This window comes from Ovis aries, chromosome 4 (genome assembly GCF_016772045.2).
Source record: "Ovis aries strain OAR_USU_Benz2616 breed Rambouillet chromosome 4, ARS-UI_Ramb_v3.0, whole genome shotgun sequence".
Taxonomy (NCBI): Eukaryota; Metazoa; Chordata; class Mammalia; order Artiodactyla; family Bovidae; genus Ovis; species Ovis aries.
This window is the reverse complement of record NC_056057.1, coordinates 48,066,818-48,085,290: the sequence shown is the minus strand read 5'-3', so window position 1 is coordinate 48,085,290 and position 18,473 is coordinate 48,066,818. Positions and strand designations below refer to the sequence as shown.

Here is an 18,473-nt window from a genome sequence, read left to right as displayed (position 1 = left end):
AGCTTTTGATTTCATTGCATTTCTCGATTGTTTTCCTGTTTTTGATTTCATGGTAAAGAATCTTGTTTAATCTCCAAATATTTGAAAATTTTCCTAAACAAAGCAAAAAGCCTGTGGACTGGGTGAAAATATTTGCAAATGATGCAATCAACAAGAGCTTAATTTCCAAAATGTACATACAACTTAGTAACATAAAAGCGAACAATCCCTTCAAAAAATGAGCAGTAAACCTAAATGCACATTTCTCAGAAGAAGATATACAGATGGCCAAAAGGCATATGAAAAGATGCTCAATATCGTTAATTATTAGAGAAATGTAAACGAAAGCTATAATGAGTTTACCGCCTCACAGTGGTCAGAATGGCCCTCATTATAAAGTCTACAAATAAGTGCTAGAAAGGGTGTGGAGAAAAAGGAACTCTCCCACACTGCTGGTGGGAATGTAAATTGGTACAGCTTCTGTGAAGGATAGTATGGAGGTCCCTCAAAAAACTAAAAGTAGAGTTGTAATATGATCTAACAGTCCCACTCCTGGGCATATATTTCCAGACAAAATTATAATTCGAAAAGATGCATGCACCCCTGTGTTCATGGCAGGACTATTTACGATAGCCAAGACATGGAAACAGCCTAAAGGTCCATCAGCAGATGAACAGATAGAGAAGAAGTGGTACACATACAATGGAATACTACTCAGCTGTAAAACAGAAGCGCAAACTGCCATTTGCAGCACCCTGAATGCAACTGGGGATTTTCACGCTAAGCGAAGTAAGTCGGAAGGAGAAAGATGAATATTTTATCATTTTTATGTAGAATCTAAAGTATAACACAGATGAGCTTATTTACGAAACAGAAACTAGACATAGAACAGACTTGTGATTGCTGGAGGCTTGGGGTGACGGGAGGGATAGATTGGGAGTTTGGGACTAGCAGGTGCAAAATACTAATAATATATATAGAGTGGATAAACAAGATTCTGTTGTCAGAGCACAGAAAACTATATTCAATATCCTGAGTAAACCATAAGGAAAAAGAAATATATATAAGTTAAACTGAATCACTGCGTCAACTGGAAATTACCACAATATTTTAAATCAAATATGTGCTGTGTTCTGCTTAGTCACTCAGTCTTGTCTGACTCTTCATGACGCTATGGACTGTAGCCCTCCAGGCTCCTCTGTCCATGGGGATTCTCCAGGCAAGATTACTGGAGTGGGTTACTATGCCCTCCTTCAGGGGATCTTCCCAACCCTAGGATCTAATCCAGGTCTCCCGCATTGCAGGTCGATTCTTTATCATCTGAGCCACCAGGGAAGCCTAAGAATACTGGAGTGGGTAGCCTATCCCTTCACAATATACTACACTTCAATTTAAAAATATTTTGGAGTTTTCCAGCTATCTTTCTATTCTTGATTTCTAGTCTAATTCATTTTGAAGTGAGAATGTACTTAGATTTTTCTTTTACTCTTCCAATTCCTTCAGGTTTCTCCTATGACCCATAATGTGGTTACTCTTGGTGAATGCTCCATGTGAGCTTGAGAAGATATAGGAGCTCCTGGAATACAGTCATTCACTATATAGTAACGTTTTCAGGCTCACTGATTCTTTCTTTGATTATGTCCACTCTACTAATGAGCTCATCAAAGGCAGTCTTCATTTCTGTTACAGTGATTTTTTTAATTTCTAGTTTTTTTTATTCTTTCTTAGTGTTTCTCTTTGCTTACATTACCAGCCTGTTCTTGCATATTATCTACATTTTTCATTAGAACCTTAATCATAATTATTTTAAATCCCAAAGTTTGTGCCATATCTAAATCTGGTTCTGATGCTTGCCTTAAAGCTTAGGATGCCTTGTAAATCATTGTTGAAAGCCAAACATTGTGTATTAGTTAATAAGAACTGAAATAAATTGGTGTTCTGTGTGAAGTTTTATATTAATATTGCTAAGAGTCATATTTGCTGCAGCTGTAGGTGTCAGAGACTCATTTCCTCTAGTGTCCTTGATTCTATCTTCCCTGTTGTCTCTGTGATTGAATAGAATCTGCACCTTGCCCCTCTTTCAGCTGTAATCCACTGTTAACAGCCGTGGCCCTGTTGACCTGGTAATGTATTGGCCAGAGAGGAAATGTTCTATCATCCTATGTTTAAATTTCAGTCTTTTAATGGGCCCTGTGTCCCTGAACTTTCACAAGTGTTTCTCAGCATTTTTCCCCCTAAGGTGAGAGAAGAAAGCTGTGGGGTGGTGTGTTAATTTGGGTAATTTCCCTTCCACCAAGTCAGATAAGGCTCTGGTGAAGTCTTTTCTCCCTGCTGAATAGGTCTTTGTTAAGGAGAACACTGGGCATATTTCAAAATGGTTACTTTTCCCATTCCCCTGCCAGAAACACAAGTGTTTCTTCTTGGCTCTTCATAATGAGAACCTAGTGGGGTTCCTGGAAGTAAAACCCACTGAAGCATGGAGGCCTCTCTGAGAAAACAGCCCTCAGAGTTTCTCACTCTAATGTCACTATCCATACCCAGCCTTCAGCAGTCCGTCAGTGTAGCAGTTCCTACTGGCTTATGGCTCCTGCAGCTTCTTTTTCAGATAAACTGATCTTCGTCTGTGATTCACTCTGTTCTCCTCTCTCTCCAGATGCTGAGGTGGCAGTTTGTCCTGCTGCCTCAATTTTCTGTTGACTCCGAATGAAGCCATTAAAGTGATCGATTTTTCAGTTTGCTCATCCTTTCTCTTTTAATGATGTGAGAGACAGCTTCCAACCTCAGTGTATCAGAGCTGACTCTACAAGCCCCTCCATGTGTGTTTTTTCAAATTAAACATTTATGTAATTAATCCCTCTTACTTGAAATAAATTTGTGCGATGCTGGTGCTTCTCAAACACCCAAACCACCTAAAATAACTTGTTAACACTTTGCTGTGATTTCATTTTTTTCTCTGTGTATATATGTGTATTTATCTGTATCTATATGTGTGTACATACCATATGCCTCTATAGGTGTGTACTCACATAAATATGTACACATTTTTTATGTGATGGTAATGTGTGTATCATATTGTGCTGCAACTTCTTTTTCCACTTAATATTCTCTGTACTTCCTTTTTCTTTAAAAGCTAAATTTATTTCAAATGAGGTTTATATTCAACTGAGAAAATTGGACTTATCCTCAGGAGTCCTGAAATTTCATTTATATTATTAATATATATATTATATTTAGCATATATTAATACACTGTATTCATACTATATTCAAATGTGATTCTGATAAATACAGACCAGAATGTTTCAATTCATTTCTCACTGCTTTTCATACAAGTATTCAATTATTATGTTCCTAATTTCCAAATGAAATAGCAACATATAATTAATAGAAAAAGCTGAACTAAGTTTTTCTATTTTCCATCTTGTAAGAGTCCAACAAATGTTTGAAAATAAGTTTCTTTTTGTAGCTTTCCTTTCAGGTATATTTCTGGTTTAATATGGCAGACTGAACACACTTATATCTTCTTTCTCTCCCAAGGCCTCATTAAATTATGAAATTCTGATAGAGAGTGAGCAGGTGGGATCACACTGATGGAGAAAAAGAAGAGGGAGTTGCACTGAGTTCCACACACTGTATGTAATGAAGGAAATCCTGGCAGCTGGCTAGTTTGAGGTCAGTACAAGAGCAGGGCTGGACCAGGAATGCCTGTTTAGAACCATTCACTACCAAAACATGCTTAGACTCGCAGGGAGATGTGGGTCCCTCCCCACTCATCTTCCATCATGTATTTATTCAACAAAGATTTGTTGAGCACATTGCAAAGCACTAGGCACTGTTCCAAGTGTTTTTTCCTAAAGAAAGTGGGCAGATGGCCTAAGGAGGGCACCCAGTGAAGTGCTTCAAGCCTGGGCGAAGGAGTGCGGAGCCTGAGCCTCAGAACTCCACGGGAGGCAGCTGTGGGTGGGGAGAAGGAAAGGCAGCTCAGAGGAGAGAAACATGCTAAACCTGCTCCATGCAAAGTACAGCCCTCCTTAATTAGGTGATTGTGGGGTTCCCCAGCCTCCTGCTGCCTCTGCACCCGCACATCTGGTGAGGCAGGCTGGAAGGCAAGCCCTGCCACTTGCTTCCCTTGAGGGAAGCCAGCTGGGGAACGGAGAGCTCCACTACTAAAGAAACACACCCGCCACGGTCTAGGCTAAGCAGTGAGGCCTTTCTTTGTTCCTGCCTCTGAGTGAATGTCTGGGCTCACCAGACAAGAGGAAAGGCAGCAGTAGCACAGAAGAGAAAGACCCAAACGAACTCACTGAAATAACAAGCCCTGTAGGAGACATAGATAACTCTAAAAACAGAAGAGACTTTCAAATTGTCCTAATTAGCATACTCAGAGGATAGTGCATCTATCACACACAGAGTCTGCCATGAAAGGGAATCAGTCAGACCACTGAAAGATTGATTGCCAAAATAACCTGCTGGATCAGAAGAACGATAAGTAGAAACCTGGAGGCTGAGTAACTGGAAAGATAAAAGAGAGGAAGCCTCTCAGAAACCAAAAAGCCAGCAGATGGAGGATATATTAATGTAAAGAAAGAGCAAAGAGGGGAGAGGAGGTCCACACGTTCTGATGACATTTCAGAAATTTTCCACAAAGGGAGGTGAAAAGCCGTGACACCTGCCAAGCATTCAGATCAGACCAATTTCAGATTTCTCATCATCAAATGATAGAAGACACTGAAGCAATATTTTCAAAGTTTGAGGAGAAAAGGGTGGGAACATGAAATTTTAAATTTAAAAAATTCTATATTTAGCTAAGACATACCAAATGTGGAAGCAAAATAAAGATATCTTCAGACATAGAGATATTCAAAAAGTCTGTCTCCCTAATGAGAAATTTTTTGAAAAGATTCTCTAGCAACATCAAAGTAAATCCAAAAGAAGAAGATGACATAGGTGTAGCAGAAAGAAAGTATAATACAATATGGTTAATGATAGAGAATATATTAGATATTGATATTTGAAAGATTGTCATTTGATTGCCATTAATATGTTAATGACATTGGGTCATAGTTTCCTTTTTTCCATTGGTTGCAATATACTATTTGCTTCTATAATGATATTTGGATTTTCATAGCTTTTATGACACTACAATTTTCCTCTTTTAGGATTTATTCATTCATTCAACAAATGTTTATTGAGCACCTATTTACCAGGACCTGTTCTTGGCATTGGTCATATTCAGGGGAACACAACAAAACTTCCCTCTGGGTTTACATTCTAGTGGGGAAACATAGATAATGTTAAGTCATGATGAATGCTGTTTTTTGTTGTGTGCCTGCTCAGTCGTGTCCAGCTGTCTGCAACCCTATGGACCATGGAACTCTCCAGGCAAGAATACTGAAGTGGGTTGCCATTTCCTCCTCCAGCGGGAGCTTCCCCACCCAGGAATCGAGACCTGCGCCTCTTGTGTCTTCTGCATTGGCAGGTGGACTCTCTACCACTGCGCCACTTGGGAAGCCCTTGATAAACGCTGTGCAGAAAATTAACTAGAGGAGAACAGAGCGTGACTGGATTGAAGAAGGGTTGCTCTTTTAGATAAGTTAGTCAGGAGAGCTGGCATCTGAGCTAAGATCAAACTCCAGTGAGGGAGTGAGCCATGGAGAGCACCTGTCCAGGCCCTGAGGCAGAGACATATATGTATGGCTGCAGCAAAGAGGAAATTTAGCTCTAGGTTTAAACAGATACATTAAATATGTCAACAAAGTAAAATAATAATATAGCAAGATGAACAAGTATATCAACTTACTGATTTTCAGAGAAGGGTCAATAGATACAATCTGACATTGACCATGTAAGAAATAGATGACTTCATATAATAAAGACAAAAAGGTAGCCACTAGGAGAAGAAGAAAGGTCAACTAGATGTTGGGAGGCCAATGGGGAGAATCGGAATTGTCATAAGGGTAGTAACTCACCTTATATACCAGGAAGTAAAAAAGTCTAAAGTCTGATAATTCACAATACAAAAGCAAAGGGACTTAACTATTATAAGGAACTAAAGAATTCAACAGAAATTATGAACAGGGGCTGTCTTTGTATGTGTCCCTGAGAGTGAGGGAGCACTTTCACTTTTCATTTTCTACCCTTCAGTACTACTTCAAATTTTTTCTGCCTTTTCTTTTTTTTTTTCAACCTTGCTTGTGCACTGTAATTTTAAAAGTTTAAAAATAGTACCAAACCTTTTGTGTTCCAAAAGCATTTAAAGAAACGTACAAATATACAAAAAGCAACAAAAATAATAGTAATAATTAGATGAATATGGGAAGGAGCGAAAATCATCATAGCAAGTTTGAAGCTAAGGTAACGTTAGTCTTTAAAAATTATTTAACACGTATGTAACAGATTTCTTGTGGCTTAGCCATTAAGAGATTAATGCTCTGCTGACTTTTTTTTCGTATTTTGAATATTTCTCTGTTAACTCCAGCAGAAAATTCCCTTTTTTGGAGATAGTGGTCCACTGGAGACATCTGAGAGAATGAGCCAAATAATTCCAGCCAAAAGTCTTTGACCAACATAATATGTCAATTTTGTTTGAAATCTGACCTGCTTTTCTAAATTTAATTTACATGAAGAGAAGATGGACACTGTTATGATACATATATATTTACAAAGACCCCGAAAACTGAAGATGGTAACCAAGATTTGAATGTGGCCTGTCTTTTTTTAATTGGTTAACATTTTGTGTGTGGTTTATAAATTCTTAAAGATGACAGCTTCAGCACTTAAAAGAATAGAAATCTTTTCTTTTTCTGACATTTACGACATGTTACTCAGCCACCAGAGGGAGACAAGGTTATACTGCTTTTAGCAGCTACACTTTTTTTTTTTTTCTTTCTCTTTTTTAGTTGAAGAATAGTTGATTTACAATATCATGTTAGTTTCAAGTGTATAGCACAGTGATTCAGGTATATATTCCTTTCCAAATTCTTTTCCCTTAGGTTATTACAGAATGTTGAGTATAGTTCTCTGTGCTACACAGTAGGTCCTTGTTGGTTATATGTTTTGATTTGTAGTTGTGTTTAGTTGCTCAGTTGTGTCTGACTTTTTGCAACTGCATGGACTGTAGCCTGCCAGGCTCCTCTGTCCAGGGGATTTTTCAGGTAAGATTGCTGAGTTGGGTTACCATTTCCTTCTCTAGGGGATCTTCCTGGCCCAGGGATCGAACCCATGTCTCCTGCATCTCTTGCATTGCAGGCAGATTCTTTACCGCTAAGCCGCTGGGGAAGCCCATATATAGTAGTGTGTATATGTTAATCCCGGCCTCCTAATTTATCCTTCTCTCTACCTACTTTCCCCTTTGATAACTGTAAGTTTGTTTTCTATATCTGTAATTCTCTCTCTTTCTTGTGAATAAGTTCATCTGTACCATTTTTATAGATTTCACATATAGGCAATCTCATATGAAGCTGTCTTTCTCTGTCTGACTTGGTATGATCATCTCTAGGTCCATCCATGTTGCTGCAGATGGCATTATTTCATTCATTCTTATGGCTGAGTAATGTTCTATTGTGTATACACACCACATCTTTATCCATTTATCTGTCAGTGGTCATTTAGGTTGCTTGTATCTTGGCAATTGTAAATAATGCTGCTATGAACATAGGGGTGCTTGTATCTTTTCAAATTATGGTTTTTCTCCAAGTGTATCCCCAGATACGGGATAGCTGGATCATATGGTAGCTCTATATTAAGTTTTTTAAGGGACCTCCATAACTGTTCTCCATAAAGGCAGCACCAATTTACACTCCCACCAACCATGTTGAAGAGTTCACTTTTCTCCACACTCTCTCCAGCGTTTATTGTTTTTAGATTTTTTTGTTGATGGCCATTCTGACTGTAGTGACATGGTACCTCATTGTAGCTTTTATTTGCATTTCTGTAATAATTAGTGATATTGAGCATCTTTCCATGTGCCTTTCGGCCTTCTGTATATCTTCTTTGGAGGAAGTGTCTATTTAGATTTTTCTACCCATTTTTTGATTGGGTTCTTTGGTTTTTTGTTTATTTTGAGCTGTTTGTATATTTTGGAGACTTCCTGGTTTGTTGTATTGTTTGCAAATATTTTCTACCATTCTGTAGATTGTCTTTTGATTTTGTTTATTGTTAGTTTTGCTGTGTAGAAGCTTTTACATTTAATTAGGTCCCAGTTGTTGACTTTTGTGGTTATTTCCATTACTCTTGTAAATGGATCTAAAAAGTTAATGCTGCAACTTATGTCAGAGTCCTACCTGCATCAAAAGCACAAGAATAAAAGAAAAAGTAGATAAATTAGACTTTGTCCAGATTTAAAAATTTTTTGTGTTATAGGGCATTATAAAGATAGTGAACAGACAACCCATAAAATGTTTGTAAATCATACATCTGATAAGGGTCTGTTATCCAGAACATATAAAGAACTCTCAAAACTCAACAACAAACAATTGAAAAATGGACAAAGAATTTGAAATGACATTTTTCTGAATACAGATGGCCAAATGCACGTGCAAAGATGCACAGCATCATCGATCATTGGGAAAACACAAAGCAAATCCACAATGTGATGACACTTTACACCCACTAGGATGACTATAGTTATAATAATAATGTAATTGCAAGTGTTGACCCAAATGTGAAAAAAATTTGATCTCTCATGTATTGCTGAGGGGAGGCTAGAATGGCATAGCTACTGTTGAAAGCAATTTGACACTTCTCAAACTGTTAAACACCAGAGTTACCATATGAGCCAAAAACTCCATTTCTAGCTATGTACCCAAGAAAAACAAAAACATTTCACATGCAAAATTGTACATTAATACTTATAATAACAAAAAAGTGGAAACAACCTAAATTTTCATCAGCTAAATATTAGCTATATATGGAACATTCAGTTCAGTTCAGTCGCTCAGTCGTGTCCGACTCTTCGCAACCCCATGAATTGCAGCATGCCAGGCCTCCCTGTCCATCACCATCTCCCAGAGTTCACTCAGACTCACGTCCATTGAGTCCGTGATGCCATCCAGCCATCTCATCCTCTGTCGTCCCCTTCTCCCCCTGCCCCCAATCCCTCCCAGCATCAGAGTCTTATCCAATGAGTCAACTCTTCGCATGAGGTGGCCAAAGTACTGGAGTTTCAGCTTTAGCATCATTCCTTCCAAAGAAATCCCAGGGCTGATCTCCTTCAGAATGGACTGGTTGGATCTCCCTGCAGTCCAAGGGACTCTCAAGAGTCTTCTCCAACACCACAGTTCAAAAGAATCAATTTTTCGGCTCTCAGCCTCCTTCACAGTCCAACTCTCACATCCATACATAACTACTGGAAAAACCATAGCCTTGACTAGATGGACCTTAGTTGGCAAAGTAATGTCTCTGCTTTTGAATATACTATCTAGGTCGGTCATAACTTTTCTTCCAAGGAGTAAGCGTCTTTTAATTTCATGGCTGCAGTCACCATCTGCAGTGATTTTGGAGCCCCCAAAAATAAAGTCTGACACTGTTCCCACTGTTTCCCCATCTATTTCCCATGAAGTGATGGGACTGGATGCCATGATCTTCGTTTTCTGAATGTTGAGCTTTAAGCCAACTTTTTCACTCTCCTCTTTCACTTTCATCAAGAGGCTTTTAGCTCCTCTTCACTTTCTGCCATAAGGGTGGTGTCATCTCCATATCTGAGGTTATTGATATTTCTCCCGGCAGTCTTGATTCCAGCTTGTGCTTCTTCCAGTCCAGCGTTTCTCATGATGTACTCCTCACAGAAGTTAAATAAGCAGGGTGACAATATACAGCCTTGACATACTTCTTTTCCTATTTGGAACCAGTCTGTTCTTCCATGTCCAGTCCTAACTGTTGCTTCCTGACCTGCATACAGATTTTTCAAGAGGCAGGTTAGGTAGTCTGGTATTCCCATGTCTTTCAGAATTTTCCATAGTTTATTGTGATCCACACAGTCAAAGGCTTTGGCATAGTCAATAAAGCAGAAAAAGATGTTTTTCTGGAACTCTCTTGTTTTTTCCATGATCCAGCGGATGTTGGCAATTTAATCTCTGGTTCCTCTGCTTTTTCTAAAACCAGCTTGAACATCAGGGAGTTCACGGTTCACATATTGCTGAAGCCTGGCTTAGAGAATTTTGAGCATTATTTTACTAGCATGTGAGATGAGTGCAATTGTGCAGTAGTTTGAGCATTCTTTGGCATTGCCTTTCTTTGGGATTGGAATGAAACTGACGTTTTCCAGTCCTGTGGCCACTGCTGAGTTTTCCAAATTTGCTGGCATATTGAGTGCAGCACTTTCACAGCACCATCTTTCCGGATTTGAAATGGCTCAACTGGAATTCCATCACCTCCACTAGCTTTGTTCGTAGTGATGCCTTCTAAGGCCCACTTGACTTCACATTCCAGGATGTCTGGCTCTAGATTAGTGATTACATCATCATGATTATCTGGGTCATGAAGATCTTTTTTGTACAGTTCTTCCATGTATTCTTGCCACCTCTTCTTAATATCTTCTGCTTCTGTTAGGTCCATACCATTTCTGTCCTTTATCGAGCCCATCTTTGCATGAAATGTTCCCTTGGTATCTCTAATTTTCTTGAAGAGATCTCTAGTCTTTCCCATTCTATTGTTTTCCTCTATTTCTTTACATTGATAGCTGAAGAAGGCTTTCTTATCTCTTCTTGCTATTCTTTGGAACTCTTCATTCAGATGCTTATATCTTTCCTTTTCTCCTTTGCTTTTCACCTCTCTTCTTTTCATAGCTATTTGTAAGGCCTCCCCAGACAGCCATTTTGCTTTTTTGCATTTCTTTTACAAGGGGATGGTCTTGATCCCTGTCTCCTGGGCAGTGTCGCGAACCTCAGTCCATAGTTCATCAGGCGCTCTATCTATCAGATCTAGGCCTTTAAATCTATTTCTCACTTCCACTGTATAATCATAAGGGATTTGATTTAGGTCGTACCTGAATGGTCTAGCGGTTTTCCCTACTTTCTTCAATTTGAGTCTGAATTTGGTAATAAGGAGTTCATGATCTGAGCCACAGTCAGCTCTGGGTCTTGTTTTTTCTGACTGTATAGAGCTTCTCCGTCTTTGGCTGCAAAGAATATAATCAATCTGATTTTGGTGTTGACCACCTGGTGATATCCATGTGTAGAGTCTTCTTCTGTGTTGTTGGAAGAGGGTGTTTGCTATGACCAGTGCATTTTCTTGGCAAAACTCTATTAGTCTTTTCCCTGCTACATTCCGCATTCCAAGCCCAAATTTGCCTGTTACTCCAGGTGTTTCTTGACTTCCTACTTTAGTATTCTAGTCCCCTATAATGAAAAGGACATCTTTTTTGGGTGTTAGTTCTAAAAGGTCTTGTAGGTCTTCATAAAACCGTTCAACTTCAGCTTCTTCAACGTTGCTGGTTGGGGCATAGACTTGGATAACTGTGATAGTGAATGGTTTGCCTTGGAGATGAACTGAGATCATTCTGTCATTTTGAGATTGCATCCAAGTACTGCATTTCAGACTCTTTTGTTGACCATGATAGCTACTCCGTTTCTTCTGAGGGATTCCTGCCTGCAGTAGTAGATATAATGGCCATCTGAGTTAAATTCACCCATTCCAGTCCATTTTAGTTTGCTGATTCCTAGAATGTCGACGTTCACCCTTGCCATTTCTTGTTTGACCACTTCCAATTTGCCTTGATTCATGGACCTGACATTCCAAGTTCCTATGCAATATTTCTCTTTACAGCATCGGATCTTGCTTCTATCACCAGTCACATCCACAACTGGGTATTGTTTTTGCTTTGACTCCATCCTTCCATTCTTTCCGGAGTTATTTCTCCACTGATCTCCAGTAGCATACTGGGCACCTAATGACCTGGGGAGTTCCTCTTTGGTATCCTATCATTTTGCCTTTTCATACTGTTCATGGGGTTCTCAAGGCAAGAATACTGAAGTGGCTTGCCATTCCATTATTCAGCCGCAAAAGGAGATGAAGTACTGGTGAAAAAAATTGTGAAAATGTTAGTCGCTCCATCATGTCCAACTCTTTGTGACACCATGGACTGTAACCCACAAGTCTCCTCTATCCATGAAATTCTCCAGGCAAGAATACTGGATGGAGTGGGTAGCCATTCCCTTTTTCAGGGAATCTTCCTGAACCAGTAATCAAACTTGTGTCCCCTGAATTACAGGTGGATTCTTTACCATCTGAGCCATACGGGAAATACTGATACATGTTACTATATGGGTGAACCTTGAAAACAATGCTAAGTGAAAGATTTGGGATATAAATGTCACATATATGATTTCATGTATATGAGATGTCCATAATAGTCAAAGCCATAGTGATTTAAAATATACTAGTGGTTTCTGGGAGCTGGGAGATGATGGAATTGGAAGTAACAGGGTTTGTTTTTGGCTTGATGTAAATACTCGGGTGTAGATAATGATAGTTGCACACCATTGTGAATATATTTGAAAAATACTGAGTTGTGCATTTCAAAGAGTTAAAATGGTGAATTTTATTTTGTGTGAATGTTATCTTTAAAACATTTTAACAATGATAACAAACTCTTTACAAATTATATTTTAATGGGAAACAACTTTATTTTTCCAAGATACAAAATAGTAAGGGTATTGTTTTACATTTTGGCAAGCCTCTTTGATGTCTGGCCTAATAGAAAATAGTTAGATTTCGTATCTGCTTTTACATTCATCCTGTTGCAATATATTGTTTTGGTTGAAGATTATCTGGCCTTAAAAAAATGCAGTTAGAAAAGCGGGAGTTCACCTATCAGAATGTTTAAAATTTTAATATTTAAACTTTAAAGAACTAACCAAATGTTAGTGAGAATCTGGAACTTCACAGCTCTCATACTCTTCCTGGAGAGACTGTAAATTGGTAGAACCACTTTGAAAAAAAATTTGGTGGTTTCTTAAAAGTTAGAGTCACAGCAGAGTGGCGCAGCAGAAGCATGCTGGGCCCATCACCCAGAGGTGGATGGATTGTAACCATTCTCTGCTATTGGTGTATTTGCTTCCCTTGTGGCTCAGTTAGTAAAGAATCTGACTGCAGTGCAGGAGACCTGGATTTGATTCCTGGGTGGGGAAGATCCCCTGGAGAAGGAAATGGCAACCCCCTCCAGTATTCTTGCCTGGAGAATCCCATGAACAGAGGAGCCTAGCAGGCTACAGTCCATGGGGTCTGCAGGTAAAAGTATACCCTACCATATGACCCACTGGATCCCATCCCTATGAATTTATCAAAGAAAATTGAAAGCACAGTACCTACAAAATCTTTTGCATAAATATTTATAGCAGCTTTATTTGTAACAGCCCAAAACTAGAAACAGCCCAAATACCCATCTACAATGAATAGTTATACAAATTGCAATATAGCCATTCAACACAATTCTGTTCAGGAATGAACTGATGGTACATGCAACAATATTATGAATCTCAAAATAATTATGGGCCTTCCCAGGTGGACCAATGGCAAAGAATCCACCCACCAACCAGGAGATGCAAGAGACGCAGATTTGATTCCTGGGTTGGGAAGAGAAGGAAATGGCAACCTACTCCATTGTTCTTGCCTGGAAAATTCCATGGACAGAGGAGCCTGGTGGGCTACAGTCCATGGGGGTCACAAAGAGTCGGACATGATTGAGCGAATGAACACACACAGAAAATAATTATGCTGAGGGAACGAAGCCAGACCAAAAAAGTATACATACTGTATGATTCCATTTTTAATAAATTTTAGAAAATGCAAACTAATCTGTAGAAAGCAGGTCAGTAGTAGTTCCTTAATTTAAGAGTGGGACTGTTTCAGGATATCAGGAAGGAGGGATTTACCAAGGAACATGAAAAAATTTTGGGAGGTGATGGATATATTCATCACCTTGGTTGTAGTAATTAATAATTTTTCAGATGAATAATATGTTAAAAGTTATCAAATTGATCGTTAACATGTACAGTTTATTGGTAAGTCAGTTTCACCATAGTAAACCTGTTATAAATAAATAATGTTTAAAAAAAAGAATCGCTCTCGCGCGATGACGGCCAGCGTGGAGCCGCGGGGGCGGCGCCCGGGGGTCGGAGTGGGCATCGTGGTGACCAGCGGCAGGCATCCGCGCTGCGTCCTCTTGGGAAGGAGGAAAGGGTCGTTCGGAGCCGGTAGTTTCCAGCTTCCCGGGGGCCACTTGGAGTTCGGTGAAAGCTGGGAAGAATGTGCTCAAAGGGAAACCTGGGAAGAAGCAGCTCTTCACCTGAAAAATGTTCGCTTTGCCTCGGTTGTGAATTCTTTCATTGAGAAAGAGAATTACCATTATGTCACTATTTTAACGAAAGGAGAGGTGGACCTGACTCATGATTCAGAACCAAAGAATGTAGAGCCTGAAAAGAATGAAAGTTGGGAGTGGGTTCCTTGGGAAGAATTTCCTCCCCTGGACCAGCTTTTCTGGGCACTACGTTGTTTAAAAGAACAAGGCTACGATCCTTTTAAAGACGATTTGGATCATCTGGTAGGATATAAAGGAAGTCACCTGGAGGTGCGCAAGAAGATTCACTGAGGTTTTTTTTTTTTTTTTTTAATGGATTGGCCCAAAAGTTCACTTAGGCTTTTTTATTGTACGATGACTATTGTGCTTAGTTGTCTCTAACTTCATTTAAAACAATTTTGTGAGATTGTATTGTGACACCTGTCACAGCAATGTGCATTTTTTAAAAGAAAGTTATCAAAATTGGTGAATTTGGGGGTAGCCATTTTAATATTGCAGATGGAAGAAAAAAAGCAACAATTTCGGCATATTATGCTTGATTATTTCAAGAAAGGTAAAAATGCAACAGATACCAAAAAAAAGATTTGTGCAGAGTATGGAGAAGGTGCTGTGACTGAGAGGACATGTCAAAAGTGGTTTGCCATGTTTCGTGCTGGAGATTTCTCTCTGTATGATGCTCCACGGTCAGGCAGACCAGTTGAAGTGGATAGCAATCAAATTGAGACATTAATTGAGAGCAATCAACATTATACCACACGAGAGATAGCGGACATACTCAAAATATCCAAATCGAGCGTTGAAAACCATTTGCACCAGCTTGGTTACGTTAATCGCTTTGATGTCTGGGTTTCACTTAAGTTAAGCCAGAAAAACCTTCTTGATCGTATTTCCACATGTGATTCTCTACTGAAACGTAATGAAAGTGTTCCGTTTTTAAAACAAATTGTGACAGGCAATGAGAAATGGATACTGTTCAATAATGTGGAACGGAAGAGATCATGGGACAAGAGAAATGAACCACTGCCAGCCACACCAAAGGCCGGTCTTCATCCAAAGAGGGTGATGTTGTGTATATGGTGGGATTGGATGGGAGTCCTTTATTATGAGCTCCTTCCAGAAAACCAATCAATCAATTCCAAGAAGTACTGCTCCCAGTTAGACCAACTGAAAGCAGCACTCAATGAAAAGCGTCCAGAATCAGTCGACAGAAAATGCATAATCTTTCATCAGGATAACGCAAGACCACATGTTTCTTTGATGACCAGACAAAAATTGTTACAGCTTGGCTGGGAAGTTCTGATTCCTCCACCATATTCCCCAGACATTGCACCTTCAGATTACCATTTATTTCGGTCTTTACAAAATTCTCTCAATGGAAGAAATTTCAGTTCCCTGGAAGACTGCAAAAGGCACCTGGAACAGTTCTTTGCTCAAAAAGATAAAAAGTTTTGGGAAGATGGAATTATGAAGTTGCCTGAAAAATGGCAGAAGGTAGTGGAACAAAATGGTGAATATGTTGTTCAGTTCAGTTCTTGGTGAAAGTGAAAAATGTGTTTTTTATTTTTGCTTAAAAATCAAAAGAACTTTTGGGCCAACCCAATACATAAAAGGCAGAATAAGGTCCTATTAAAGAACAAAAAAAATCTACATTTCAGAACAACTCCATTTTACTTGAAAAGTCCCACATGATGGACAGTTTATTTGTAGTCTCTTAATATACCGAACACCTTTTCATTCAGTACTTGTGAAAAATTTTCAGAGATTGTGTCATGAATTTTTTCAGAAAATGTGATAATTGGTGATGTTATAAATGGTAATTCCACTTTCTATATTTCTCTGGTATTTGTGTGGAGGAGAGTGCAGTAGAATTTGTCTTAGTGTTTCAGTTCTAGTAGAGATCCTAATTCAAGTGCTAACACAGAATTTATCTCATTTGTTGGTTTTTCCTTTTCTGTTTGTTGTTGTTGATATATTTTGACAGTTCCTACAACTAGAGCAGACAGGACAGGTCATTAGGGTGTACTTCTGATTGGGAATGTAAACCCAGGGAAGCAAGTTAAACCATCCAGGATCTGTATCCCATTGTTAACAGGCTTACCATTTTGGATCTCAGTTGATCTCTCTCAAGATTCGATTTCCTTGTATATGAATTGTGACTAGACTAGGGCAGCGGTTCTCAGGATGGTCGAGAGAAGTCCTCAAGGCCCTTTCAAGGGTCCTCGGGGTCAGAGTCGCTTATGTCACACCCTCATTCTTTGCTGAGTGTACAGAGGAGTTTTCCAGAAACTGCGTGTTATAGGTTACTCTAGTAGAGTGAAAGCAGATAAAATCTGGCTCTCTCGTAGTAAGCTACATGTGGAAGAAATTGACAAAAATGTAAAACAATGCCATGCTTCTCACTTCTTTTTTTTTTTTTTTAAGAAAAACATCTATATTTTTTATAAAAATTATGTTAACATACAAGTTTTGTGTTATGGGTTTTTGTTATTTGTAAATAAATAAAAGAATTCTTAAAATGTAAAAAAAAAAAAAAAGAATCAACCAACTATACACAGAGGCCTTGTTCAGATCCTGTTTCAAATCATTTATAAAATGATGCTTAAGACAAGGGGGGACATTTAAATCCTGACTAGGTATTAGATTATGTTAAGGAATTATTAATATTTTTGTGTTTGATAATGGAGTTGTTATCTTAAAAAGTGTCTTATCTCTTACAGATATATGTGAAGTATTTATGGATGAAATTATATAATATCTGGAATTTACTGAATTGGGGTAAATGATGGGTATATATGAAGCAAGATTATCCCAATAATACTAATATTGCATTTAAATGATGGTTACATTGGGGGTTTATTATACTGTTCTTCCTACAAATGTGAATGTTTGAGATTTTCCATGATAAATCGTTGTTTGATTTTTTAAAAGAAAGTTTATTTTAGTCATGCTCCAAAGTAGCAAAGTGGACCTACTGGCTTCTAATCTTTCCCATCCAAGAAAACATGCTTTTTCTATTAAATGATAATGTCTATCATAAAACTTTCTACTTCTCACTAGAAGCAAAAAATCGAAGTCTGAAGGACTCATGGGGTTTTTTGACCAATTACTCATAAATCTCTGTGCTGATCTACTGTTGGAAGCATTGCTTAAAAGATGAAAAAAAGAGCCACTGGCATCAGATAAAAATGCTATTTTAAAACTTACTTCTTAACTCACCCCCAAATCTCACAGAAATGACCTGTCACTGGAGAAAAAGTATCTTATCATTCTTATCATTACTTTGAAACTCAAACAAAGCAAATTGCATTTTTATTCTGACTGGAAGAGAACAGATGTGGTCTGATCTTTTCTGACTACATAGAAGTTTTCTAAATAAAAAACTGAGCCACCTGGAAACTATCTCTAGGGGGCAAACAAGATAAGCAATTATATCAAAGTATTATTTCCAAAAAGTTTCAGGTATGACTCATACAAGTAGAGAAAGACCAAATGGAAAAGTATTTCTTTTCAAGTCATTAGTGAAGGAAAAAACGGAATGATATGGCTGGTTCAAAGAGTGTTTGAGGAACTAGGTACCGTGAGGCCTTTCCAAAGGGAAATTTTAAGTCAGAGTGTTCAACTTTCACCTAGATGGATCTCCAGAGAATTAGGCTCTGTGAAAAAAGCCAATCCCAAAAGGTTACATACTATACAATTCTTTTAATATTCTTGGAATAACAAATTTACAGAAATGGAGAATAGATTAACAGTTGCCAGGGGTTAAGAAGGAGGTGAGTGGAGGCCTGAGAAAGGTGATGTGACTATTATAAAATGACCACATGAGTGCAGTGAGTCAGAAAGAGAAAGATAACTACCGTATTCTAACGCACATATACATGATCTAGAAAAATGGTACTGAAGAATTTATTTACAGCGCAGCAGTGGAGAAACAGACATAGGGAATTGGCTTATGGACATGGGGAGAGGGGAGGAGAGAGTGAGAAGTATGGAAAGAGTAACATGGAAACTTACATTAAAATATGTAAAATAGATAGCCAAAGGGAATTTGCTGTATGGTTCAGGAAGCTCAAACAGGGGCTCTGTATCAACCCAGAAGGGTGGGATGGGGAGGGGAATGGGAGGGAGGTTCAAAAAGGAGGAGATATATGTGTATATATATATATACATACGTATGGCTGATTCATGTTAGGTTTCACAGA

The 18,473-nt window shown here is 38.5% G+C and overlaps 1 protein-coding gene across 1 annotated transcript; it reads left to right on the top strand.

The window, feature by feature from the left end:
- Positions 1-14,038: 14,038 nt before the first annotated feature.
- LOC114114604 (nucleotide triphosphate diphosphatase NUDT15-like) lies at positions 14,039-14,574 on the top strand. Its single transcript, XM_042248510.2, has one exon. It carries the CDS (start codon positions 14,050-14,052, stop codon positions 14,563-14,565), a length of 516 nt encoding a protein of 171 aa, XP_042104444.1. The 5' UTR covers positions 14,039-14,049; the 3' UTR covers positions 14,566-14,574.
- Positions 14,575-18,473: the final 3,899 nt, after the last annotated feature.

Bases quoted from the DNA above. Each gene is read 5' to 3' on its own strand.
- LOC114114604 (XM_042248510.2), top strand. From the start codon at position 14,050: ATGACGGCCAGCGTGGAGCCGCGGGGGCGGCGCCCGGGGGTCGGAGTG.